Here is a 27,541-nt window from a genome sequence, read left to right as displayed (position 1 = left end):
CCGACGACTACGTAGGTTGTTTTCATGCAAACGTCGGCGTACAGTATCGGCTGAAACCTCAACGTTATGCACTTGCTGTAGCATGATTTGCAATTCTGGTGCTGTTACAGTGGGGCGTCTTCGAGCATTTAAGTGTAAAAAGCGGTCCTGTAGAGGGGTTGTAATACGTAAGCGACCTCTATGCCTTTCCGCCACATCGCCTTCTTCTCGATACCGTGCATATAAGCGTGAAATTACGCTTTGAGTAGTGCCCATGTTCACTGCAACCTGTGCTTGCGTCATACCACCATCTAAAAGGCCCACCGCTCGTATCATTTCTTCTCTCGTTAAATGTCTGCGCTGCATGATTAGCAAGAACTATACTGAGCTCTATGAACAAACTTTTTTCCAAAAAAACGCAAACACTTTTTTTTGGTAAAAGAATTCAAGACAATAAATAACGATATGTGTATTTGTTTATTTATTTGAGATAAATAAATTAAGTAGAAAATTGTACAGTGTGGTCTAAGCAGTCTAAAATAAGGATAAATTCTAGATATTTTTATATTTATAGCAAGTAAATAAAATTTTAACAAATTAAAAAAAAAATTAAGAAAATTCTAAATTATCCCTAGACATTGCGGTTGTGTGTACATTGCTTCACTATAAACAAATAATTTCATTCCATCAGATTCAACTTCTTTATTGTCCTCACACGCTCAAAGGTAAGTCAGAAGATTCTCAGTGAAGATACATATGTAACCTAACATCCATCTCCTAAAAGCTGGATAACAGAAGCCAATGGTATCATACTCTGATTTCCAGGGAATACTACCATCCTATTAGGGAAATAATTCTGTTCATTGCTGTTTTTTTCTGACAATACCTCCAAAAAAACAATACTTAACCTAAGCTTTAATATGGTTAACATATGCCAAATACGTTTTACAAAATGCTACTCCACGTAACACTACTGCAAACCCTCTTTATTCTCCTGATACTAAAACACTCTACAGAGCTCTACGTCAAAACATACGACCAATTTGATAAAACCGAAATTCTAGACCATGAAGATCACAGAGATATCCTTCGTGATTCGAAGACCGTCTTCCTTCCAGAGATGGCGATATATTTCGAGAATCCGCAGGTGCGTGAAAAAAGGAGAATCATTTGCCAGATATATGGACCCAAGTCAGAACTTTGCTACAAAATCTTGATCAATCAAGATCCGATAGATACTAGTGATTATGTATTTATGGGTGACGATAGCTTCTCGAACAACACAACCTCTTCGACCACTTTACTTCCAATAAGGCCAGACATTAAGCAAGAAAATGATACTAACGACAATGATATTGAAGGCGATAAGACAATACTGGTGGTAAATGTGAACATAACAAATCCTGAGGAGCACATTTTGAATAGTACTTTTGAAAATCAATATTCCAGTGGCAATGATGAACACGAGCTTTATTGGAATAGTCATCTGAATAAACAGGCAGTAAGAGAGTTACAGAGTAAGTATGTTAACCGATAGTTCACTCACGTGTAGATTAAACTTACTGATTTTAAGGTAGGATCATGCAAAAATATATGAACAACAAAATAAACCCTTGCAATGACTTTTACGGATATGCGTGTGGAAACTGGAAAAAATACTTCAAGATCCCGCCAGACAGATCCTCATTTGATACGTTCGAGATCATTCGAGAAAATCTGGATCACGTCTTAAAGGAAATCCTGGAAGACCGATCGGAAATGCTAGCAACCCCGTCCAATCACACAGAACCCGTTAGTCTGGATTACTTATTCCATAGCGGCGTGGTGCCTAATAACACCATGGATGCCTCAGTGAAAGCCAAATTGTTTTACGCCTCCTGTATGGATGAAGCAATGATTTTGAAAAAAAGTAGTCGGCCTTTACTGAGTGTAATTGAGCTTCTTGGAGGCTGGCCGATGTTGTCCCAGAATTGGACCGAAAGAAGATACGATCTGTTTCGTTTGCTGGCTAGGTAAAGTATTTAAAGAGGTCAAATAAGTTAGTTTAAACCATCACATAAGCAGGCAGGCATTGATTTTAGGTGCCATATCAATGTACGTTTTGCTTAGGTTACTACGCAGCGTGCATATTACAGGCAGAAACATCGAAGCTTCAAGAAAACTGAAAAGATTTATGCGAGTGACGGTTTTTTATTAAATTGATCAACGATCAAATGATTTGTTGAAGACAACTGTAACAATAGATCTATAGTATCACAGATATAACTAGCTAACGCAAGTTGGCATAGCTTGTTGGCTTAGCAAGTTGTGTTAGCAAATATGCAGATGATTTGAAGTATAGGTGCCATATGAATGTACGTTTTGCTCTTCTTACTTTGCTTTCGTACCTTGCATATTCCACGGAAAATCACCAAACCTTTAAGAAGACTAAAAAGGTCTATGCAAGTGACGCTATCCATTGAATTTATCAACGATCGAATTATTAAGGAAAACTTTAACAATAAATTCATAACATCTTAATGTAGATGAACATTGAGCAAATATGCAGATGATTAACATTGTAAGTGCCATAATAATTCATACATATCTTAAGGCTGGTACAGAGAAACTCAAAGAGAATGTTTTACTTTATCTTTCACACAGAACCACCAAAGCGGAAGAAGAAGAAGAATGATAGGAAGAAGAATAAGAACTGATCGAACTACTCCAGTGATTGCACTTACTGCGAAGAAATCTTATTATGATAAATGAACTTATAAAAAAATTCAAATCAATCAATTTATGAGGAATGTTAAAAAGAGAGCAGATGATGTCGATATCGACACATAGACGGAGTTTATGCTAAACAATGAGAAAAAAGAAGAAAGAAAAAACGCCAAATTATAAAAAAGCCAACTTAAAAAACTGCTCTTTTTTACAGGCTTCGCCTGATAAACAATGATCTGCTTATATCCCAGTGGATTGGACCCGATATGAAAAACGCGAATCAATATATCGTCCATATAGATCAGACAACGTTAGGACTGCCAACCAGGGAATATTTTACCGATCCCAAAAATATTAAATACGTCAGTGCGTATAGGACCTTAATTATGGGTAAGTAAACTTTTTGTTAATGTTAAAAAGCATCTTTGGGCTTTAAAAATACGTTCCACATAACCTTAGTTCATTCAGTGACAAGAACAACAAACGACAAATGACGCATGACTTGACAAACGTCTAAAATCCATTTTGATTGGTCAGATCTTCTCAGAAACATTGACACAATTGATATTTTCTTCCAGGTAATTGGGGTCATTATATCAGGAGATCTTTAGTCTTCATAAGGTTTTTTTGAAATTAAATTTTCTGCTTCAACTGCTTGGAAGAATGAAATTGATAATTTATTCCAGGCAGTTGGGGTCATTATGTCGGAAGATCTATAATCTTCAGAAGATTTTGTTGAAAATCAATTTTTTGTTTTAACTATCTGGAAGAATGAAATTGATAATTTATTCCAGGCAATTGGAGTCATTATGTCAGGAGATCTTCAGTCTTCATAAGGCTTTTTTGAAATTCAATTTTCTGTTTAAACTGCCTGGAAGAATGAAATTGATAATTTATTCCAGGCAATTGGGGTCATTATGTCAGGAGATCTTCAGACTTCAGAAGTTTTTGTTGAAATTCAATTTTTAGTTTCAACTGCCTGGAAAAATAAAGTTGATAATTTATTCCAGGCAATTGAGGTCATTATGTCAGAAGATCTACAGGCTTCAGAAGGTTTTGTTGAAATTCAATTTTCTGTTTCAACCGCCTGGAAGAAGGAAATTGATAATTTATTCCAGGCAATTGGGGTCATTATATCAGGAGATCCACAGTCTTCAGAAGAATTTTTTGAAATTCAATTTTCTGTTGCAACTACCTGGAAGAATGAAATTGATAATTTATTCCAGGCAGTTGGGGTCATTATGTCGGAAGATCTACAGTCTTCAGAAGATTTTGTTGAAAATCAATTTTTTGTTTCAACTGCCTGGAAGAATGAAATTGATAATTTATTCCAGGCAATTGGAGTCATTATGTCAGACTGAAGATCTTTCAGTCTTTATAAGGCTTTTTTGAAATTAAATCTTCTGTTTTAACTGCCTGGAAGAATGAAATTGATCATTTATTCCAGGCAATTGGGGTCATTATATCAGGAGATCCACAGTCTTCAGAAGAATTTTATGAAATTCAATTTTCTGTTGCAACTGCCAGGAAGAATGAAATTGATAATTTATTCCAGGCAGTTGGGGTCATTATGTCAGGAGACCTTCAGTCTTTATAAGGTTTTTTTTTAATTAAATCTTTTGTTTTAACTGCCTGGAAGAATGAAATTGATAATTCATTCCAGACAATTGGAGTCATTATATTAGAGGATCTTCAGTCTTCATAAGGTTTTTTTAAAATTAAATCTTCTGTTTTAACTGCCTGGAAGAATGAAATTGATCATTTATTCCAGGCAATTGGGGTCATTATATCAGGAGATCTTTAGTCTTCAGTAGAATTTTTTGAAATTAAATTTTCTGTTTTAACTGCCTGGAAGAATGAAATTGATCATTTCTTTCAGGCAATTGAGGTCTTTTTATTAAAGGATCTTCAGTTTTCATAAGGTTTTCTTGAAATTAAATCTTCTGTTTTAACTGCCTGGAAGAATGAAATTGATCATTTATTCCAGGCAATTGGAGTCATTATGTCAGGAGATCTTTAGTCTTCTTAAGGTTTTGTTGAAATTTTATCTTCTGTTTTGATGTCCTGGAAGAATGAAAATGATAATTTATTCCAGGCAATTGGGGTCATTATATCAGGAGATCCACAGTCTTCAGAAGAATTTTTTGAAATTCAATTTTCTGTTTTAACTGCCTGGAAGAATGAAATTGATCATTTCTTTCAGGCAATTGAGGTCTTTTTATTAAAGGATCTTCAGTTTTCATAAGGTTTTCTTGAAATTAAATCTTCTGTTTTAACTGCCTGGAAGAATGAAATTGATCATTTATTCCAGGCAATTGGAGTCATTATGTCAGGAGATCTTTAGTCTTCTTAAGGTTTTGTTGAAATTTTATCTTCTGTTTCGATGTCCTGGAAGAATGAAAATGATAATTTATTCCAGGCAATTGGGGTCATTATATCAGGAGATCCACAGACTTCAGAAGAATTTTTTGAAATTCAATTTTCTGTTGCAACTACCTGGAAGAATGAAATTGATAATTTATTCCAGGCAGTTGGGGTCATTATGTCGGAAGATCTACAGTCTTCAGAAGAATTTTTTGAAATTCAATTGTCTGTTTCAACTGCCTGGAAGAATGGAATTGATCATTTATTCCAGGCAATTGGAGTCATTATATTAGAGAATCAGGAGATCCACAGTTTTCAGAAGATTTTGTTGAAATTCAATTTTCTGTTGCAACTGCCTGGAAGAATGAAATTGATAATTTATTCCAGGCAATTGGAGTCATTATGTCAGGAGATCTTCAGTCTTTATAAGGCTTTTTTGAAATTAAATCTTCTGTTTTAACTGCCTGGAAGAATGAAATTGATAATTTATTCCAGGCAGTTGGGGTCATTATGTCAGGAAATCTTCAGTCTTTATAAGGTTTTTTTTTAATTAAATCTTTTGTTTTAACTGCCTGGAAGAATGAAATTAGGAGATCTGCAGTCTTCAGAAGAATTTTTTGAAATTAAATTTTCTGTATTAACTGCCTGGAAGAATGAAATTGATAATTTATTCCAGTCAATTGGGGTCATTATGTCAGGAGATCTTTAGTCTTCAGAAGATTTTGTTAAATTTCAATTTTCTGTTTCAACTGCCTGGAAGAATGAAGTTGATAATTTATTCCAGGCAATTGGGGTCATTATGTCAGGAGATCTTCAGTCTTCAGAAGGTTTTGTTGAAATTCAATTTTCTGTTTAAACTGCCTGGAAGAATGAAATTGATAATTTATTGCAGGCAATTGGGGTCATTATGTCAGGAGATCCACAGTCTTCAGACGAATTTTTTTAAATTCAATTTTCTGTTTCAACTGCCTGGAAGAATGAAATTGATAATTTATTCCAGGTAATTAGGGTCATTTTAGCAGATCTCCGATCTTCTTATTTTGCTAAAATGAAATCTTCTATTTTAACAGGCTAGAAGAACGAAATTACTGATTCCTTCTAGGCAGTTGAGGTTATTTTATCAGAAGATCTTTAATCTTCTTAAGGTAAAGATCTTTCATATTCCTAAGGTTTCGTTAAAATTAAATATTCTGTTTCAACTGCCTTATTCCAGGCAGTTGGATCTTTCTGAACCCTCTCTCTCGCACTTGATTTTTTCTACATTTAATTTGGATTACACTCTGGTTAGTAGAAAAGAAATTAAAAGAAACGCTATCACTCTTTTCTTAATACGCTTGTTATGGCAAGTTGTTTGCCTGGCCGGTATATTCAAGTTTAGATGTGTATATGTAATACTTCCTATGACCATCGGACTCACTCGGGTATTTTTGATTCAACTTTTCTTAATAACAAACGGACTTGTGATTTACTCTTAAAATTATCTTTTAATTATTGTAGGTACTGTTCAGTTACTAGGAGCTGAACTAGTAGACATAGAAAATGACGTGAACGATCTGATAGACTTCGAAACGAAATTGGCAGATATCATGGCAACAACCGAAGAACGAAGAAACGTTAGCGACATTTACCTTAAGACCGACCTGTCGTCCATGACCTTGTTTTTTCCACAATACGAGTGGAAAACCTATTTTGATATTATTTTAGGTATATTGTTATACAACGTTGTTAAACAAAACCACGTGAGTGAAAGTTTGACAAAATAATTCACAAATTTCAGGTCCCAAAGTAAGTCTTCGCACTCCCGTTGCAGTTTATTGTGTGAAGTACCTTTTGGACCTGGTGCCACTGCTAAGCACCACAAGCCATCGCACCATCCAAAATTATTTGATATGGCGTTTGGTTCGTCATCGCCTTAATAATTTAGGTAATCCGATGAGATATTTTGGAAATATTAAACTGCGTCTTTTAATCCAGATTCCAGATTTCTCGAAATTAAACAGAGATTTAATTTCGTGTTATTCGGAAGGGAAAAGCAGCCGCAAAGATGGCAGTTTTGCGTTAGTCAAGTGAACACTCACATGGGCATGGCCATTGGGTCGCTTTTTGTACAAAGGTAAATGAAGCGCATTTTTAATGATTAAATCTGTATTTTTTTTTTGTTTAAAAGATACTTTGATGAGTCCAGTAAAGACGACACAATTAAAATGACCCAGGATTTAATGGCATCTTTCAAAGACATATTGAAAGACAGCACGTGGCTGGACCCTCATACCAAAGAATATGCCCGAATGAAAATCGATAAAATGGACTTAAAAATTGGATTTCCTGATTTTGCTTTAAATAAAACTGGTGAGTTGGTGTGAGAAGCAGTATTGGCAATGCTGTTTTTTCCGCAAGTATATTGTCACTGACCAATAAGACGTATCGTAATAATTTACTAGCAAGTAATCTTTTAAGAAACATACCTGTAAGAATCAAAAAAATTGCTCAGTTTTTCCTGGCAGTATTTTATGATACTTATCTTTACTACTAAGAATCAATGCCTGGAAGAATCTAAAAAATTCTTAATCTTTTCCAGGCAGTTGAAATATTTGTTCAACTTCTTTTAGGCAATGGTTTTGATCCTAAAGCCCCGAAAGAATCCAAAACAAAATATATTATTCATGCTATGGCAACACTGCTTTGCTCACGCGTATTTGCGCATTGGCGACCAATAGGGGTCTTGAGTTCCAATTGGGCGAAGCAGTGACTCATGGCGCAAGCACTGTTGTCATGTATTAGAAAAAGGGTGCAATTTCAGAAAAATATCGTCACTTTATTTTTTTTAAATTTATTAGAGTTTTGTGTGCCTTTAAAGGTAATTTTCTGCTACTTCTAGGCAGTTGTAGTTTTTTCCAGGCGGAGTTTTGATATGTAAACATACAAAAGGTGTTATTCCATAACACCTGATTACAGCAAATAAAACATACTACCAGATTTTACAATTTATAACACTAACAATTACTATACAAACATAAAAATACAATAGGTCAAGTATCAAAAATACAGCATACAATATATGGGACAGATCAATTTGTTGACGCGCTAATAACATTACTGAACTCACCAATTACGACAAAAATATCATCTTCACTCAGATCTATGGTATTTGTTACCTGTTCATTTAATATAATAATCTCATGAGCCTAAAATAACCTAAAATAAAATATATTTGTCATGTTTTGGCAACAATGTTTTGCGCACAGATATTTGCGCATTGGTGGCCACTTAGGTTAACGAACAGCAATTGGACAAACTTGTAATTAACCGTGCAAACATCGTTGCCATATGATGCAAGAAATACTAATATTTTATGCTTTTCAGAGCTTGCGGCAAGATACTACGACGTGAACATCCAAGAAGAGACGTTTTTCGAAAACGTCTTGAGCATTTTAAGGCATCTGAGTCGAGCTGAGCAAAAGAGGTTGGGATCAGAAGTGAACAGAACCCTATGGAGCACCTCACCGGCTGTAGTCAATGCCTACTACAGTAGAAATAAAAATCAAATTATGTTTCCCGCCGGTAAGAGTTGTTTTTTGGATATTTTTATATGCAGGTTATAATTTTAGGTATTCTGCAGCCGCCCTTTTATCATAAGCATTTTCCAAAAGCGTTAAATTTCGGAGGTATAGGGGTCGTGATTGGGCATGAAATAACTCATGGATTTGACGATAAAGGTGAGAGCCATTAAAATCATGTTTATTAATTATATATAGAGTGTCCAATGTTTAACTGGTCAAAAATACTAGAGAATATACAGGAACTATAGAAAAGTAGTTTAATACGTAGGCACCGATGGTTGAAAGTGGGTCGTTTTTAAAATACAGGGTGCTGAAGTTTTTCAAGAAAATAGAATTTTTTCCTTTGTATTAAAATGGCGTTTAACGATTGTAATTTATAGGTTATAAATGAAAGGTGGTGAGGACAGTTTTTCAGTGATGTAAGTGTTAAATTTTTTTTGGAAAAAGTGGACGCCGCTGTTTTTTTTACCAACCATTACCATTACCATTTTTACCAAATATTCTATTAATTTTTAACAAAAAGGGACCCTTGAATTTTTGCGCTTTGATGCACCGTTTTCGCGTAAAAATATAACTTACTACTAACAAACTTAACTAAAAAAAGTTAAAAAAAAATTGATAATTTTTAAAAGAATCCAACATAAAAAAGTCCAATTAATTCTGAACAATTTAATATATAAACGTTTTTTGTGCCTCAAAAACTATTTGAATTAAAGGCGATTTAGTCATTTGAGGTCAAGAAGTCACCAAATTTGAAGATTTTAAAACCAAATTGTAATTTTATAAATTTCATTACTCGATGGACATTTTTGGTCGTAACCTAAAAACTACTGAAAATATTTTAATAATTTTTCTATAAAACAAATTATAAGGCATCTGAGGATAAATATAAGAGTAGAAACGCTGTAGTTGCAACTTAAAATTAACAAAAATTAATGACATACGAATGACACCTTGGACTACAAATGGACAATAAATTAAGGCGTAATATTTAACTTTTCTTAGTATGAGGACACTTGAACAAATAGATATCAAGCACTAATCGGTTCTAAATTACGGTCTCTGTATCTGAGGAAGTTGTTATGACAAATATTATGGTAAAATCAAAAGTTTGTAAAAGTGGCTTTCTATCGTCGATAAGCCAAAAATGTTCCCGACTTCTGAGCTTTTTAGATTAACATCTTTAATAGATTTTGAAACCCTCGACTAGTCGTAAAATTTACATCATCAAATGAGAAACCATAAATACGTAACTAGATCTAATGATAGTGTACATTTCGAGATACCTAAGCTCCAAATAAATCCACATATTTAAAATTTATTAACTATATTATTTATTGGCCTCAATATCTACAATTTGCTACCATCGGAAACTACATCAAACTCTTTTTTAATTTAATTAATTTTAAATAAAATACTAGTATAAAGAGAGAATGTTTAAGAGTGCCGAACTCCTCGACGGAGTTACGAAAGGTGCTTAAATGAATATCATAACACGCCAGAATCTACAGCTCTCTGTTGGGATATTTCATATTTATTTGCAAAAGAACACATCAATTGTACAAGGAAATAATAAAATAATAAAATACCTTGAAAGCTAAGAATTAATGCATTAAAAATAGTAGAACATTAGCTGTTTAATTCAATGGTGCTGAAACCCACATTACAATGTCACAAGCTAAATTGAACGATGATAAAAATAAATAATATTAAAAGGCCTTTATTTTATCGTCGGTGAAGGGTCGCAATGCTGTTAGCTTAATTGAGTATAAAGATCTACCACAACTTTTTAATTAAATCTTTTATAAAAAAAGTGGCACAATAATTCCATTATGAAAACAAAAAATATAAAAACAACCCTACGGAATAAAGAAAATCACTAAAAAACTACTGCATGTACTGTTCCATTTTATTGTTCAAATTTATGATTTATGTACTTTTATTGATCCTCGTTTTAAAACACAAGAAAGATATGTAGATGCACTATTCAGCGTTAAATTGCACCTTAAAAATTTATTGGAATCAGGTAGTGAACCATTTAACAACCAAGATTACCAACCTACTCCAAAAAAGACTGCCTTGGATGTTTTATTTTCCAATGAACCATCAATCAGCTTTGATGAGGTAGATTCATATTTTGCTGAACCTATTTTATTATTACAATATGTGCTACATATTGTTGTTGTCATTTGACATTTTGTCATTTGTCGTGGTGTAACTTTTTAGCTTTCTTACGTACCCAAGTCGTTAATTTAGTATTGTATCGTTTCTGTAGTTGTTATTGTTATTGTTAATACTGTTGTTATTGTTGCTGTTAATTGAGTTTTTATATTGTTTTTGCGACTTTCCTTATTTTCGTATCATTATCGCCACAATGGCTGCATACACTACCGAAGAGTACGCCGATATTGTTTTTGCTTATGGAAGAGCCAAGAGCCAATAGTAATACGCGAGAAGCACAAAGAATTTATGAGGAGCAATACCTTAATAGGCGTGTGCCTTACCACAACACTTTTGCTTTTGCCAAGTCTTTCCAAACAAGATTCAGTGTTAATGTTTGGGCAGGTGTGATTGGGAGACACCTCATCGGTCCACACTACTTGCCGAGAAACCTCAACGGGGACAATTACTTACATTTTTTACAAAATGATCTCCCACAATTATTAGCTGATTTACCCATATTTAATGAAGACGGGCCAATCGTCTTCCAGAATGACGGGTGTCCAGCACGCTCTCGGGTCGCCGTTAGAGAATTTCTGGACAATACTTTTCCCAATTCGTGGATCGGAAGAGCAGGTCCCATCGCATGGCCTCCACGGTCCCCTGATTTAACCCCTCTTGATTTTTACGTATGGGGACGTGCGAAAGAACTCGTGTACGAGGTGGAAATTGACAATCTAGACCACTTAATTCAATGAATCAAGAGAATCAGAGTAGAGATGCGACTTCGCCTTACGACAGTAGAAATGCGACGGCGATGTAGGGCATGTATAAGAGCCAGGGGAGTCCCCTGAGGGGAGCGCAGTTTCAACAAAATTTGTAATTTTGAAATAAATACATAAAATTTAAAAAATATTTTTTTTACGTCAATTATACGACAAATAAGTCATGAATTGTGGCAAGTTAGTCGGCTTTGTGTTACACATCGTATATCATTGAAAAGAGTATTAACTGGAGATGTTTTTAAAACTACCTGAACATCTTGATAGATTTTAGTTTTTTTTTGCCTCAAGTTAAAATTACCTTTCATAAGTTTTTTTGCTACTTGTATTAACTTTTTGAGTTCAAAACGAATTATTTCGGTATTATTTGTACTTGATATTGATTTTTTTAGATTCAGGATACATTACAGACTAAATACAAATGTAAAAAAAAACGTGAAAAATATGCTGAAAAAATTTAAAGATGTCAAAAAGCATAATTTTTTGAAAATCCTCCACAAAATCAATGATATAAAAAAACCCGAGACTTTTAGAACACAACTTTATTAAGAAAATATCTTCTGTCTGAGCCTATCTATATGCCCACCAAGTTTGGCTAACCCTCCGCCAAACACCCTATATCATATTTATTTATTAATCTTGATGCTTATTAATGCTTTAATAAATAGACGTTTTCAATCAATTAAATACCACTGTTGGGTGCCGAATTCAATGGCGGAATGCTCAGAAGCTTCTAACATCCGAAAGAGCAATTGTTAATAATTAAGTACTTACGGTATGGCTTCTAAGGGTTGTTTTAAAATTGAAGTTAGTTGTGCAAGGGCTTTCCAGAGTATTACGCTTATTCGGGTAAGAGAGTGGTGAATTAAATTTAGTGTTAGGACTTAAAATGTTGAAAAACAACTTAAGAAAGGTGCCTTTTAATTCACCTCAATATTCAATTTATTGACCTTATTAATTGAACAATTTTAATTAAATATGTAATTAGCATTATATTTTTCGGTCACTTATGTGATTGATATAATGCCCTTTAAGTGTGTTTAACTTTCCGTGAATAAAAATTTATTCATAAATGTTAAACGACTTGATCGAAAGCCTTGAGGAAATCCATGTTAATTGTGTAAACCTTGCACTTATTCTCCAAGGAATAATCCTTTTTTTATGTCTCTCATTCATATGTTTAGAGGAACACCTTAAGAAAAAGTACCAAGTCAAAAAAATATGTATTGGATAATATAGTGGATTTTATTTAAGTATATATGTAAGTGAATTGGTTCGTGACTAATCAAGCTTAAATTTAAATTGGCTTATATTTATCGCATAAAAACGTATTTTTAAGGACGATTATTCGATGCCCAAGGAAATCTTATGATGTGGTGGAGGGAAACGTCAATTAGGAATTTTTATGACAAAGCTCAATGCATGATAGATCAGTACAGGTATCACCTGATCCTATACTATTAATTAATTAGATAATCAAAAAAAATTAATAAATGAATTGGGTTTACAGCCAGTACATGTTACCACAAATAAAAGCTCCCATCGACGGTTACATGACCCAAGGTGAAAATATCGCAGACAATGGTGGAATAAAAGAGTCATTCAGAGCATACAAGACTTGGCTAAAAAACAACCCTAAAGCCGATGAAACCCTGCCAGGTAGGTTAGATATAAATACTTCATAATTTTATTGAGAGGGTTGTTTTAGGTATGAACTTAACGGGAAAACAGTTATTCTTCCTGAATTTCGCGCAAGTGTGGTGCGGACAACAGAAAGTCGAAGAAGCCAAGAACCGAATGAAAACGTCGGTGCATTCCCCCGGGATTTTTCGTATTATTGGGGTGCTGAGCAACTCTAAGGATTTTTCGAGGGAGTTCAATTGCCCCAAGAATAGCCCGATGAACCCGGATAAAAAGTGTACGATATGGTAGTTTCGCGTTTAAAATTAAACCATTTTTCGAGCAATAATTGAACTAAAAGACATAGCGAATTTATTATATAATATTTAATTTATTATAAGGTATTTCAAAATTAAGAAATTACGAGGATTTTATTTAAAAACAAGCAATTGAGTGGCAATTTTTCATACAAAAGCAACCAGTTTTCATAACAAAATTCAAGAGAGAATTACATTTAAATGTCAATAGCAAAATTATATTCAAATATCAGGTTCTATGCCAACATTGTATTTAAATATTTCAGTTTTTGCTTCAAATACTGTAATAAAAGTCAACCTTCATGCCAAATTTGTATTTCACTCTCAGTTTTTATGTTAAAATTATATTTACATCTAAGTCATTTTACCCTTTATCAAGGTGTGAATTAAAACGATCGATTACACAAAAATAGTCAACTGATTTATTTACACACTTAGACTACTTACTAAACACCACCATGTTCTACGACTACTAGAACTATTTATTTTCACTGTATTTATTTACTACAATTTTTTCTGCCCGATTTAAATATCGCGCCAATATTTCGTACTTCACTGTACCGAACTGTCAATTGTCTCTCAGTGGCGATGCGGCTCCTTATATACTCGGCTGACCATAATTCCGAAAGGTCGATCTAGTTACTACGAGAGAGAAAGAGTGAGAAATATAACTCCATTATGATGTTTCATGATTCCTGGAGATCATGTGGGTTTAAGGCAGTCATGAAAATTTGTTCGCTTTCTCTATAATGAACTGCCTGGTAGAAATGAAATTACGTCACATTTCCTCCAGAAACTCAAACTAGTCCTTGGCATAAGCTTCCTTTTCTGAATTACTTAGACAGTTCATCTCTTCTTTAACTGCCTGTAAGAAACAATTTTTTTCTTCTAGGCCGTTGAGAATTAAACGTAGTATTTCTGAAACTGTTTTAAGGACAGTCTTGAATAATTTTTCTGTTTCTCTATCTTATTTTGCCGAGGCATAGGCTCCCTTTTTTGAAATACTCAGACCGTTGATCTCTTCTTCAACTGCCTGTAAGAAACCTTCAATTTTTCGCTTCTAGGCAGTTAAAAATTAACATAGTCTTTCTGAGATTGCTCTTAGTACAGTCTTGAATATTTTTTCTATTTCTCTATTTCGTTCGGTCTGAAAGAAATGAAATTACGTCACATTTCTCCCAGAAACTCCTTCAAATCTTTGACATAAGCTCCCTTTTCTGGATTATCCAGACAGTTAATCATCAACTGCCTGGAAGAGTAATGTCGTGCTTCTTCCAGGTATTTTTGATGCAATGCAGGCTGTCATTCTTTTAATAAAATATTTCCGGGCATCCTGCGGATTACTTCATTAAAACTTATACAAATTCCCGAATGTTTGAACAGCTGAGAACACCATAAAATATTGTATCATAATTTTTGTTCATCTAGGAGTGAATTAAAGCACTTTATAAACAAAAAAAACTTGCAAAAAAAATTATTGCATCGATATACACTAAACACAACGACTTGAAACTGCTAGAAGCACTTAATTACACTGAATTTATGTCCTAATATTTAAATATCGCGCCAATATTTCGAACGTCACTGTACCGAACTGTCAACTTTCTCCCAGCGGCGACGTGGCTCCTTATATACTCGGCTGACCATAATTCCGGAACATCGATCTAGTTACTACGAGAGAGAGAGAGTGAGAAATATAACTCCATTATGATGTTTCATGATTCCTGGAGATCATGTGGGTTTAAGGCAGTCATGAAAATTTGTTCGCTTTCTCTATAATGAACTGCCTGGTAGAAATGAAATTACGTCACATTTCCTCCAGAAACTCAAACTAGTCCTTGGCATTAGCTTCCTTTTCTAAATTACTCAAACAGTTGATCTCTTCTTTAACTGCCTGTAAGAAACTTCAATTTTTTTCTTTTAGGCAGTTGAGAAATAAACTTAGCCTTTTTAAGACTGCTCTTAGGATAGTCTTGAACAATTTGACGGTTTTTCTACCATTTACTGCCTAGAATTATGTCACATTTCTTCCAGAAACTCAAACAAGTCTTTGCCATAAGCTCTTTTTTCTGGATTATCCAGACAGTTAATCATCAACTGCCTGGAAGAGTAATGTCGTGCTTCTTCCAGGTATTTTTGATGCAATGCAGGCTGTCATTCTTTTAATAAAATATTTCCGGGCATCCTGCGGATTACTTCATTAAAACTTATACAAATTCCCGAATATTTGAACAGCTGAGAACACCATAAAATATTGTATCATAATTTTTGTTTATCTAGGAGTGAATTAAAGCACTTTATAAACAAAAAAAACTTGCAAAAAAAATTATTGCATCGATATACACTAAACACAACGACTTGAAACTGCTAGAAGCACTTAATTACACTGAATTTATGTCCTACTATTTAAATATCGCGCCAATATTTCGAACGTCATTGTACCGAACTGTCAACTTTCTCCCAGCGGCGACGTGGCTCCTTATATACTCGGCTGACCATAATTCCGGAACATCGATCTAGTTACTACGAGAGAGAGAGAGTGAGAAATATAACTCCATTATGATGTTTCATGATTCCTGGAGATCATGTGGGTTTAAGGCAGTCATGAAAATTTGTTCGCTTTCTCTATAATGAACTGCCTGGTAGAAATGAAATTACGTCACATTTCCTCCAGAAACTCAAACTATTCCTTGGCATAAGCTTCCTTTTCTGAATTACTTAGACAGTTCATCTCTTCTTTAACTGCCTCTAAGAAACCATTTTTTTCTTCTAGGCAGTTGAGAATTAAACGTAGTATTTCTGAAACTGCTTTAAGGACAGTCTTGAATAATTTTTCTGTTTCTCTATCTTATTTTGCCGAGGCATAGGCTCCCTTTTTTGAAATACTCAGACCGTTGATCTCTTCTTCAACTGCCTGTAAGAAACCTTCAATTTTTCGCTTCTAGGCAGTTAAAAATTAACATAGTCTTTCTGAGATTGCTCTTAGAACAGTCTTGAATAATTTTTCTATTTCTCTATTTCGTTCGGTCTGAAAGAAATGAAATTACGTCACATTTCCCCCAGAAACTCCTTCAAATCCTTGACATAAGCTCCCTTTTCTGGATTATCCAGACAGTTAATCATCAACTGCCTGGAAGAGTAATGTCGTGCTTCTTCCAGGTATTTTTGATGCAATGCAGGCTGTCATTCTTTTAATAAAATATTTCCGGGCATCCTGCGGATTACTTCATTAAAACTTATACAAATTCCCGAATGTTTGAACAGCTGAGAACACCATAAAATATTGTATCATAATTTTTGTTCATCTAGGAGTGAATTAAAGCACTTTATAAACAAAAAAAACTTGCAAAAAAAATTATTGCATCGATATACACTAAACACAACGACTTGAAACTGCTAGAAGCACTTAATTACACTGAATTTATGTCCTAATATTTAAATATCGCGCCAATATTTTGAACGTCACTGTACCGAACTGTCAACTTTCTCCCAGCGGCGACGTGGCTCCTTATATACTCGGCTGACCATAATTCCGGAACATCGATCTAGTTACTACGAGAGAGAGAGAGTGAGAAATATAACTCCATTATGATGTTTCATGATTCCTGGAGATCATGTGGGTTTAAGACAGTCATGAAATTTTTTTGGTTTCTCTATGAAGAAATGCCTGGTAGAAATAAAATTACGTCATATTTCCTCCAGAAACTCAAACAATTAAACCTTTTCTGGATTACCCAGACAGTTCATGTCTTCTTCAACTGCCTGTAAGAAATCTTCAATTTTTTTTTTCTAGGCAGTTGAAAAATGAATGTATGTAGTCTTTTTGAATGTAGTCTTTCTGAGATTACTCTTAGAACTATCTTGAATAATTTGTCGGTTTCTCTATCATATACTTTTTGGAAAAAATGAAATTCATCTCCAGAAACTCAAACAAGTCCTAGGCATAAACTTCCTTTTCTGAATTACTCGCACAGTTTCTTGGATTGACTTTAGATAGCTCTTTGCGGTTGTTATTTGAGAATGCGTATGCTTCATGTTAACAAATTAATTTTAAATTATAAGACTAGGAAAAAACTTACTGAAGCTTTCGTTTTATCCATTATCCAATATTGTTTAATAGTTTATTATCCCTGTTTAGATCAACAGGCACAGTACCGTTTACAACGTGTTCAAAACACCTGTTGCCGATTTATTTTTAATTTAAGAAGGTTTAATCATGTCTCTTAAAGCATTTATAATTTAAAATGGCTCAATATATTGTATTTATTTAAGTTTTTATTGTCTACATTTCTATACCGATATAATACTCTCACTATGCCACAACTGCTCTGTTTACCCGTTCTTTTACGTACAAAATTGTTCTTTTTTATAATAGTCAAAAACCTATGTTTAATTACAGTTTGTATATATTTAAAAGAAATTTTAGAAATTTATTTTTGGAAGAATCAATGGGATGAGTTATCTTGTTTACGGTTTATTGGGGGACTGCTAGTATGGAAGTTATAGGCATTAATTATTATTATTATTATTATTATTATTATTATTATTATTATTATAGTTGAGCTCATCTTTAACTGCCTGTAAGAAATAATTCAATTTTTTTCTTCTAGGCAGTTGAGAAATAAATGTAGCCTTTGTGAGACTTCTCTTAGGACTGTCTTATACAATTTTTCGACTTCTCTATCATCTACTGGCTAGAGGAAATAAAATTACGTCACATTTCCTTCAGAAACTCCATCAAATCCTTGACATAAGCTCCCTTTTCTGGATTATCCAGACAGTTGATCAACTGCCTGGAAGAGTAATATCGCACTTTAAATACAAAAAACTAGCAACAAAAAAACTATTACATCGATACACACTAGACGCAACAACTTGAAGCTACTAAAAACATTTAATTACACTGAATTTATGTCCTACTATTTAAAAGTCGCGCCATTATTCAGACTTTAACTCGCCTCCTAGCGGCTCTAACAAACATTCGCTTACTTTCCACGTGCGTCCCGAGATGTCTCTAGTTACGCTCGCAACTCGTTTTAACGAGATGATATTGGTTCTTGTTATTTGATAAGGGATTTGCAAAAAAGTAGGTCTTTTTTGCTAGAAAAATTTAAAAAATAAGCACATTTTCATCCCTATCAAATAAGCTAATTAAGAAAGTCACTCCTATAATCGAAAAACTAGCTGATTCTCTGTCATTTCGGCATGACAAAAGTGGCACAGCGCATGTCAGCGAATCTTCCAGAATCACGGTCAGTCGAGTATATAAGGAACCGCATCGCCGCTAGTTGTCAGTTCAGTGAAGTACAGTACGGAATATTGGCGCGAGATTTAAATCAGACTTGTTGAAAACACGATGAAAATAAATATTTCGAGTAGTAGTAAGTGATCGTGTTTCGTGTGTAAAATATATTAGTTGACTATTGTGTTACAACGAATGGGAAAAATGCCTCAATATAAATATCAGTCTCTAAGGAATAAAAAAAGGATAGTCTTAAGATACCACTTTACCATTTGCTACAACATCGTATCTGATAAGCTATTTAAATTGTACGAAATACTTACTTATACTAGTCAACTCCCTGTCTCTCTTCTTCATTTTTCGTTTATCCCGCATCAGGACCATATACATATAAAGTAGAAAAAGCATACTTCCAATATATAAATAAAGGTAATAGGCCTCGTAAAACGACGGAGGGATGTACGTTGATATGACTTCCGCCATGGGAAAGGCCGTGCCCATGACGACGAGCAGTTTTCCATAAAGGGCCGAGAGGGTGGTTGCCAGGGCGTCACTGGAAACCAATAATTTAGTCAATTTAAGTATTAATCTCAGTATATGTAAAAACTGTGTTAGATAGTGAAAGTGTGGAGTCATTTAATCAACATTTAAAAAATATAATATTTTAACAATGCCCGGAATTTATACATTTAAATTATTGGTATACATATTTAAAAATCAAGAACATTTCTCCAAAGTAAGTGATTTTAATAAATATAATGTTAGATGTAAGGATGCTTCATAAAAGACTCCCTTTTATGAAGTAATTAGCTTATTTAATCAACTCCCTGCTTCGTTAAAACAAATAGATAACTTCAACATATTTAAAAATAGACTAAAACGTCCTATTATAAGTTCTGTTGTCTATGATATCAACGAATTTAGCAACATGCTGAAAGTCACTCCTGCCTAGTCAGTGTCTGTACTTTGTTTGTACCGTTTGTTGGTACTTTTGTGGTTATTATAGTTTCAAAGTTTTACATGTGTGTAATTAGGTTTTTTTTATAATAGTGTTACTCTTTTAAATAAGTTAATTAGGATTATCAGTTTCTTTCTCCTGACTTGTCTTATTCTATTGTATATGTAGTATCAAATGACCAAATAAATCAGTGATCACTAATGGATATAAACTGCTGTCTGTTTTAGAAAGAAGTGCTGTCCAAATATGTCCAGGACACAAAGTCATCCAGTGATTATTTTCGAGATATCCAGCATTGGATCTTTAACTAACTCACTCCCACTTGAACTTCAATAACTTAAAATCTTCTAGACATATGTGAATAAAGTAAAGAGCCTTGTGTAGACCAAAAGTGCTTTGTAAATGTTGCTTATTCCCATACCTTTACTTCTTGTAAATGGATTTTAATGATTTCCTCAAAAAACACTAAAAAAATCTTCGATAAAAAAATCAATAATTTCAAAATTTTTGACTACTAGAACCCAAGGTATTCACTTGCCTTGAATGTTTGTATTTTTATTTTATACCTTAGAATATATAGATATATTTTATTAGGAATAATAATTAAAGCTTTAAGACAAAAAAGCTCAAAACCTGTGTCAATAACCAAGGTAAAGTTCGAAGTTGTAAATTTAAACGAAGTGTCTGCCCTTACAGCAGCATGTATACGGTTTAAAAGCTTTGTTTGCCTGCAACCTCGTTTGAAGTGAAACGGTGTTTTGGGTAAAATGTTAGACTTGCATTCTAAAAATTCGATGGGTTCGAATCCAAGGGATTTATATCCAAACAGATCCAAATTTAAAATCGTAAAATAAAACTATTAATTTCTAACTTTACTTTCAGATTTTTCACAGTTTGACGATTCTGATGCTGACAAAACATATTTCCCTGGTAATGATTCAAGCGATGGAGGTTCTGAGAACAGTGACGATTTGCCATTGACAGCACTGAGCCACACAAACAGTCCAACTATTGAAGGTATAAAAAATAAAGGAGAGAAGAGAGTTAGAAGAAGCAAGTGCGAAAAAAGTTGCGGAATAGCGGCAAAGCATACGTGGGACATCGAAATCAGCCCAAAGGTGCTAAAAATTTTACTTACTTTGTCCATACAAGTGTAATAACATCTCTGAAGTAGACGCACGGCGAATTTTTGACGGTTTTTTTGGAACTGGGTAATTGGGATTTACAGACTGAATTTATCTCGTCTTGCATTAAAATTGAAACTCCCCTGAGAAAGAAAACTAATGCAATATCCCATAAGTTGAAATCTGTTAGTGTGACCTTGAAGAATCAAAGGGTTTGCAAGGATTTCTTTTTAAACACGTTAAAAATAGCTCACGAGTTGTTAACAAAAAAACAGATGTCGGGTTTGTCATAATTGATGGAAGAGGAAAGGCGCCAAATCCTAGTAGAATTTTAGACGAAGACCGCGATTTGGTCAAAGATCATATTAACCGATTTCCAAAATATACAAGTCACTATTGTAGAAAGGATAACCCCAATAAAAAATACCTGCCTTCTTACCTAAATGTCAAAAAAATGTACAAATGCTATTTGCATTTTTTGTGAAGAACAAGAGAAACGTCCTGTTAAAGAGTGGCTTTATGGTGAGATTTTTAATACGGAATTTAATCTCTCATTTCATCAACTATACACTGATACATGCAATAAATGCGACAGTTTTGATATTTAACTGAAATCTGGAGATGAGGAACAGAGAAGGAAGGTACAAGTAGAAAAAGACGTTCATCAACGGAAAGCAGAGAATGCACAGTAAGAAAAAAGACGGGCGAAGAAGCTTGCTCAAGAGTCTGCAGGTGAAACTGTGGCCATTTGCTTCGACCTTCAAAAAACACTACCAACTCCTCGTTTAACGACGAATAAAGTATATTACCTGAAAACTCCACGACCTTGGCAGTAATATTCCGAGGTTGCGTCTTGTAAGTTTGTTAAGCAACTGCTAAAGACGACAAAAAATATGATAGCCTTCAGTGACTTCTGCGGGGGCCAAAATAAGAATAAGAATGTATTAAAATTTTGGATGTACGTTGTTCAAAATGTTGACATACAATCTGTGGACCATAAATTCTTAGAGCCGGGGCACACTTATATGGAGTGCGATGAAGACTTTGCATTAATTGAGAAGCACAAGCGCCACGTTCAGTACGTATATGTACCTACTGAATGGAATGAAGCCATTAAAGAGAGTTGCAAGAAATTCTCTGTAACACAAATGACATCGGCTGACTTTTTCTGCTTTTCAGAGCTTGAAGGTATAACTACCATTGTTCGCAATGACAAAGAAAAAAGGAAGATTGCCTGGAGACAAATTAGATGCATAAGTCAATCAACCATTTACAATGAAATTTAAAGACACTCTAAGTGCAATAATTGAATTTTGAATAATTGATTTTTACGGTACTAATAAAGTAAATAATCTCTCTGATTATTATTTAGTATTTGGTCAGTCTTATTTTAAAAATGTAGTAAACACCTACAAATCTATAGGGTCAAGATGCTTAAGTAAAATAGATAAACAAAGCGTGCTCAACTGCCTGGCTGTATCTCCTTTAAATAATACTTATTATATAAATAATCATGTGTTGAAAGTTGATTTTTTTACTAATACAATACTTAACTTATTTGATCAATTAGCTCCCTATAAAACAATTAACTATAAACATAGAAACCAGCCATGGTGTACTTATGCTGTTCAATGTTTTATCAAGCGAAAGGATCAGGCTTATAACAAATTTAAAAAAATAAAACCCCTCTAAATTGGAATTACTATAAATACATTAAAAACGAAACTACTAGTATTATAAATAGAGAAAAAAGAGCCTACCTAGAACACTTACTAGAGAATAACAATGGCAACGGAAAGATTTTATGGAAAACTCTCAAGAATCTTAATATTTTAAACAAAAAGTCCGGTGATACCATTCTCAACAATCTTAATAACCCGAATGAAATAAACAACTTTTTTCTTCAATTTTCTCAACTTGAACCACCAGATCCGGACTTGATTTTATTATATACTACTAGTACGGCAAAAAACTTTATTGAGCTTTTTTCTTTTAGATTGACGGATGAACAGGAAGTTTACACTGCCTTACCATCAATAAAATCAAATGCCGTTGGTCCGGATGGTCTAAACAGTGAAATGCTAAAATTATGCTGCCCTCAGATTCTAAATATTTTAGTTAATATTTATAACTCGTGTATTCTTGTATCTAAATTTCCAAACTCCTGGAAAATTACTAGGGTTTTTCCATTGCCAAAAACTAAAACCGAGCCCACAAACCTTTCAGAATTAAGACCCATATCCATTTTATCACCCTGCTCGAAAATATTTGAAAAAATCTTAACCGCTAGAATAATAGAACACCTGAATAAACACAATATCCTTCCCTTGAGACAATCGGGATTTAGAAAAGGTTACAGTTGCTGTACAGCATTGTTGGACGTGGTTGATTCAATAATGTCAAATATAGACTCTGGAAACTCATGTGTTTTGATATTGTTAGACTACACAAGAGCGTTTGATAAGGTAAACCACCAGGTTCTGTTCGCTTTGCTATTGCATATTGGATTTTCACAGAGTGCTGTCGATCTAATTAAAAGCTATTTATCTAATAGGGTTCAATATGTAAAAACTGATAAGGGATGTTCGGACAAAGGGTCGCTTCACTGTGGTGTTCCACAGGGCTCCGGACTATCCCCGTTACTATTCTGCATATACACCTGTTATCTCACACATGCCCTTGAACACTGTATTGATTATAGTTTTGCTGATGATAAACAATTATTATACTCTGTCACACCTAATAGCATAGCACAAACTCAATTTAACATAAATAAAGATTTGAATCAACTAGTTCGAAACTCAGAAAAACACCAGTTAAAATTAAACCCTTTAAAAACTAAAATACTTGCTTTTGGAAAACAAAAAATTGACTTAGAAAACCAACTTAAAATTAATTTAAATAACTCAGAGCTTACCTTTGAAAAAAAATCTAGGAAGTTGGGGGTAATTTTAGATACAGATTTAAGATTCAGCGAACATGTATCTGCGTGTGTACAGAGGGCGTATGCAAATTTAAAGCTGTTATATCCACATAGGCGTGCACTAAGTCAAAAACTAAAATTAAGATTGTCAGATGCTCTTGTGTTAAGTCACTTTAATTATTGTGATGCATTGTATGGTCCATGCCTAACCAAACAGGATAGGGACAGGATACAGCGAGTTCAGAGGTCGTGTTTGCGGTTTGCATTTGGCATAAGGAAGTTTGAGCCAGTAATTCACAAACTCAAAACTTGCAATTGGTTGGATATGGAAAATCGCCGTACATTTCACTCCGCTGTCTTATTCCACAGAATAATATTTAATAAAAGTCCACCATATTTGTACAACAAAATAAAGTTTAGAACAGATGTTCACAACTTAAACCTAAGGTATAGGGGCTTAATATCTCCTCCTTTCCATAAGACTGCCTTGTTTGCAAGATCTTTCTCTTATAATGTTTACCTATTATACAATCATATTCCTCTCGAAATGAAAATACTCACGCCAACAAAATTAAAATATCTATATAAAAATAACTTGCTAACACACCACTAAGTCTTGTTGTTTTTTATTTATCTTTTTTTTTCATACGGTATAGTGTACTTGTGTTTTGGGTAGGTACAAACGTCTACTATAAGTATAAGAACTAGGAACTATTAGAATGTTTTAGGTAAAAACAGTGTTGTAATTTACTTGTGTTGAAATTATAAAACTACATACTACTTATGATTTGCTATTGTGCTAACATTGAATCTATATATTAATTTAATATTCTTTGTTGTTAGTTACAGTTACAAAATTTTCACGGAGTTTATTCAATATCAGTTTTACTGCCTTAAACTCCATTTTGCAGTAATACATTTATCATATATGAAGAATGTATACCAATAATGCATTGTAAACTTGTACTATTACTGGCAAATAAATTTATTTATTATTATTATTATTATTATTATTATTATTATTTTATGAAGCAGATTGGGCCCTAAGAAGCAAAAAAAGACCATCGGCACAAAAACTTTGCCCCTTGTATAATGAGACAGCAAAAATAAAATTTCTTAATAAAATGGAAAAATCTTCAAGAGCTGTTGCAGTTTGTACCTCCGGTATACCACAATTTTTACAAGAACTTGGCACATGAAGATTCAAAAAGTCAAAAACGGACCAGGCAAGAAACGGCACCTAAAAAGAAAACCAAAGCAGGTGCTGGCAGTACAGAAGAGCGACGTGACAGCGACGAAGATATAGTAGGTGAAAGTGACAGGATTATTTTAGAATCTGATGAAGATTAGATAAGACAAACTGTATTCATTATACTTTTTTTCACTTCTTTATTTCAGAATGTTTAAATAAAGTATCACCCTAATAAAGTATACCCTTATACCCAAATCATCATGTATGGCAAAATGGTACAAGTGAGAAAAACTAAGTTTTTTAGAAAAATACAATATTTTTAAAACCCGGATATATAAGTCCAGAAAACATTAGAATTTTTTAAATAGATATACGTAACCATTCTTAGATTTACTTTTACTAGGGTTTTACTATTAGCTTTTAACTTTGACCTTAGATTACTCAAAATCATGTCAATGTTACTTATACCCCTTTTCCACTGACCCCCTCATATATAACTTTCAAAGCCAAAAAGTAGAAAAGTAGAAATAAAAATAATAAAGTTATGAAGCAATTTAAATTTAGGATATTTTTATTTAAGACAAATATAAACAAGTCAGTTTAAGTCATAAAGTGATTCAGTGATACCTTTCCAAGACTTATACCCAGCTGACAGGTTGAAACTCTTTCGTCTTTATCTGACTCATTTCTTACATAATGAAGAGGTTATCGATCGGTTTCTCTTGAGACAGCCATCCCGAATATCTACCGACGTTTCCCTAATTCTCTCTCTCTTAAAGAAAACCATAAAACTCCCCCCCGGAGCAACACAGTTAGAACCCGCGACACCCCAAGATCATAAATTATTTTTCATGCCTGAGGGAAAGAAGTGGCATAAAAATTTCCATCACGCTTTACGCCATACTACTCTATAACACGCGAGGGCTTACGGCGCATTCCTCCGCATTTCCTAGTCTGCGTGTCGCCCTGTCGTGACCCGGATGAAACCCCTACCAAGAAGTTTTTTCTGTGAAAAACGTGAAACGAAAACTGGCCGCGTTTCTTTGTTTTATCGTAAACCGACTGTGTGTAAAAGAAACGGATTATGCAGAAGCGAAATTGATCGAGAACTTGCGATTTATGAGGTACCAGAGATCCGTTATTCAGATGATCCAACTGGAGAACTCATTTCCTTGCTCCTGTCGTCGCCATTCAAATTCTAGAACAAGACGGGATAGAACCCGTAGAAGCCAATCAAAGACATTCAAGCAGATGGAGTTACAAGAGAAAATCCAGAAATAACTAGATGAGGGAGAGGAGATCTAGAAGGAGGATCAATTGATCTAGAAACACAAAAAAAAATTATCTTGGCAGCGATTTGATAGCATGATTCTTTGACCATAAATTAATTTTTTTAAAAATCATCTCCCCGGTCAACTTTGATATTTTAATCTTTGCAGGAATTTCAAAAGGTCGTCACAGAAATCCTTATTACATTTATTTCAGAATCTAGTTCTAATTCAAAAATACAATTATATTGCTCTGCTTGCAGAAGCACAATTTGTTATACACGCTCTATAAACATCATTAACACTGAGAAACCAGCTGATTCTCCATCATACCACAGTGACACAAGTCGCACACTGCACGACATCTCGAAACTTATCGAAAATTCGCCCGAGTATATAAGGAGCTGCATTGCCGATAGTAGTCAGTTGAGTGCAGTAATGTTTGAAAAACTGGCGCGAGATTTAAATAGCTTTAAATAAAAACAGTTACTATTAGTCGTGAGTGGTCGTGTTTTCGTAGTAAAGTGTGTAAATAAATTAGTTGACTACTTAGGGTTGTTTTGGTTCACAAAATGCTACAATATTTTAAAGATTACTTACGCTCCGAGCTGCCTCCATTCAACTTGCCTTTCAGCCCTACTCAGTCTTCTCACAATAGGAAGAGGCTGATGCTGATAATAATATCCGGCCATGGTAAGCGTGGGTGCTGCGGTTATTGTTCTGGAATAAAAACAGTAGGATAACTAATGTGGCAAAGATCGGAATGTTTTAATCAGTCAGGTCACTTTTGCAATAAGTTTAAAAAAAAAACTACTTTCAAGAACTTCTTTGAAATATAAGGGTCATTCCAAGTCTTTCTCTTTATTGATGATCGATATGCTTGGTTGAAAAGAAACAGGTCACTTATTGACATTAGAGCTATCAACAAGAGTGGAATAATTATTACTGAAAATTTCACTCTTTGTGCCATGAACATATCCTCAGTATTTCTTGAGATTTGAGACCGAGAGCCTACTTTAAAAAATCTTAAAATATTTTAAACATTATGGCTTGCGGCTACTGGTACTCAAAGCAAAATTTGTCTAGAACATTTGAGGGAATACACCACTTTTTGGTTTATGAAAATATTCGCAGTAGTTCTTCAGATTTCAGACTTTAAACAGAATGACTACCTTAAAAATCAAACACTATACTTGGAAAATGGACAAAATAACGTCAAATGCCAGGGAGGCTAAAAATATATGTCAAATAACTAGCAGATTTCAAATGCCTGAATCATATAAAAAAAATAACTTAAATCCGTGCAAAAACATACAAATTTACTTCAAATCCTTAGAAAATGAACA

At 33.9% G+C, this 27,541-nt stretch overlaps 2 protein-coding genes across 10 annotated transcripts in view; one reads left to right on the top strand and one right to left on the bottom strand.

The window, feature by feature from the left end:
• LOC126749389 (proton channel OtopLc-like) overlaps window positions 1-27,541 on the bottom strand; it is a 54,799-nt gene that overhangs the window by 19,214 nt on the left and 8,044 nt on the right. For all 7 annotated transcript variants that reach the window (XR_007665047.1, XR_007665049.1, XR_007665050.1 and 4 more), the window contains exons 3-4: window positions 26,796-26,915; window positions 19,054-19,283 (exon numbers count right to left, since the gene is read on the bottom strand). Coding sequence is in view for 1 of the 7 variants with exons in the window: in XM_050459077.1 (XP_050315034.1) it covers window positions 19,054-19,283; window positions 26,796-26,915 (350 nt within the window). In the remaining 6 variants the exon portion in view is untranslated. The remainder of the gene's footprint in view (window positions 1-19,053; window positions 19,284-26,795; window positions 26,916-27,541) is intronic.
• LOC126749391 (neprilysin-4-like) lies at window positions 914-13,591 on the top strand. Of its 3 annotated transcripts, none has more exons than XR_007665053.1 (10): window positions 914-1,496; window positions 1,553-1,991; window positions 2,900-3,075; window positions 6,547-6,753; window positions 6,827-6,973; window positions 7,024-7,162; window positions 7,217-7,398; window positions 8,413-8,610; window positions 8,669-8,765; window positions 12,891-12,990. XR_007665053.1 is itself a non-coding variant. In XM_050459079.1 (10 exons), exons 1-10 carry the CDS (start codon window positions 2,952-2,954, stop codon window positions 13,481-13,483), a joined length of 1,578 nt encoding a protein of 525 aa, XP_050315036.1. In that variant the 5' UTR covers window positions 2,273-2,951; the 3' UTR covers window positions 13,484-13,591. The 3 variants fall into 3 exon arrangements, 2 of the variants coding, with proteins under 2 accessions (XP_050315035.1, XP_050315036.1); XM_050459079.1 differs by lacking the exons at window positions 914-1,496; window positions 1,553-1,991 and adding exons at window positions 13,062-13,210; window positions 13,260-13,591 and having other exon boundaries at window positions 2,273-3,075; window positions 8,658-8,765; XM_050459078.1 differs by lacking the exons at window positions 8,413-8,610; window positions 8,669-8,765; window positions 12,891-12,990 and having other exon boundaries at window positions 7,031-7,162; window positions 7,217-7,358.

This window comes from Anthonomus grandis (genome assembly GCF_022605725.1).
Source record: "Anthonomus grandis grandis chromosome 1 unlocalized genomic scaffold, icAntGran1.3 Chromosome32, whole genome shotgun sequence".
In the NCBI taxonomy this organism is placed as follows: Eukaryota; Metazoa; Arthropoda; class Insecta; order Coleoptera; family Curculionidae; genus Anthonomus; species Anthonomus grandis.
Note: the sequence above shows the minus strand (reverse complement) of the source record. Positions and strands in the feature narration are given on the sequence as shown.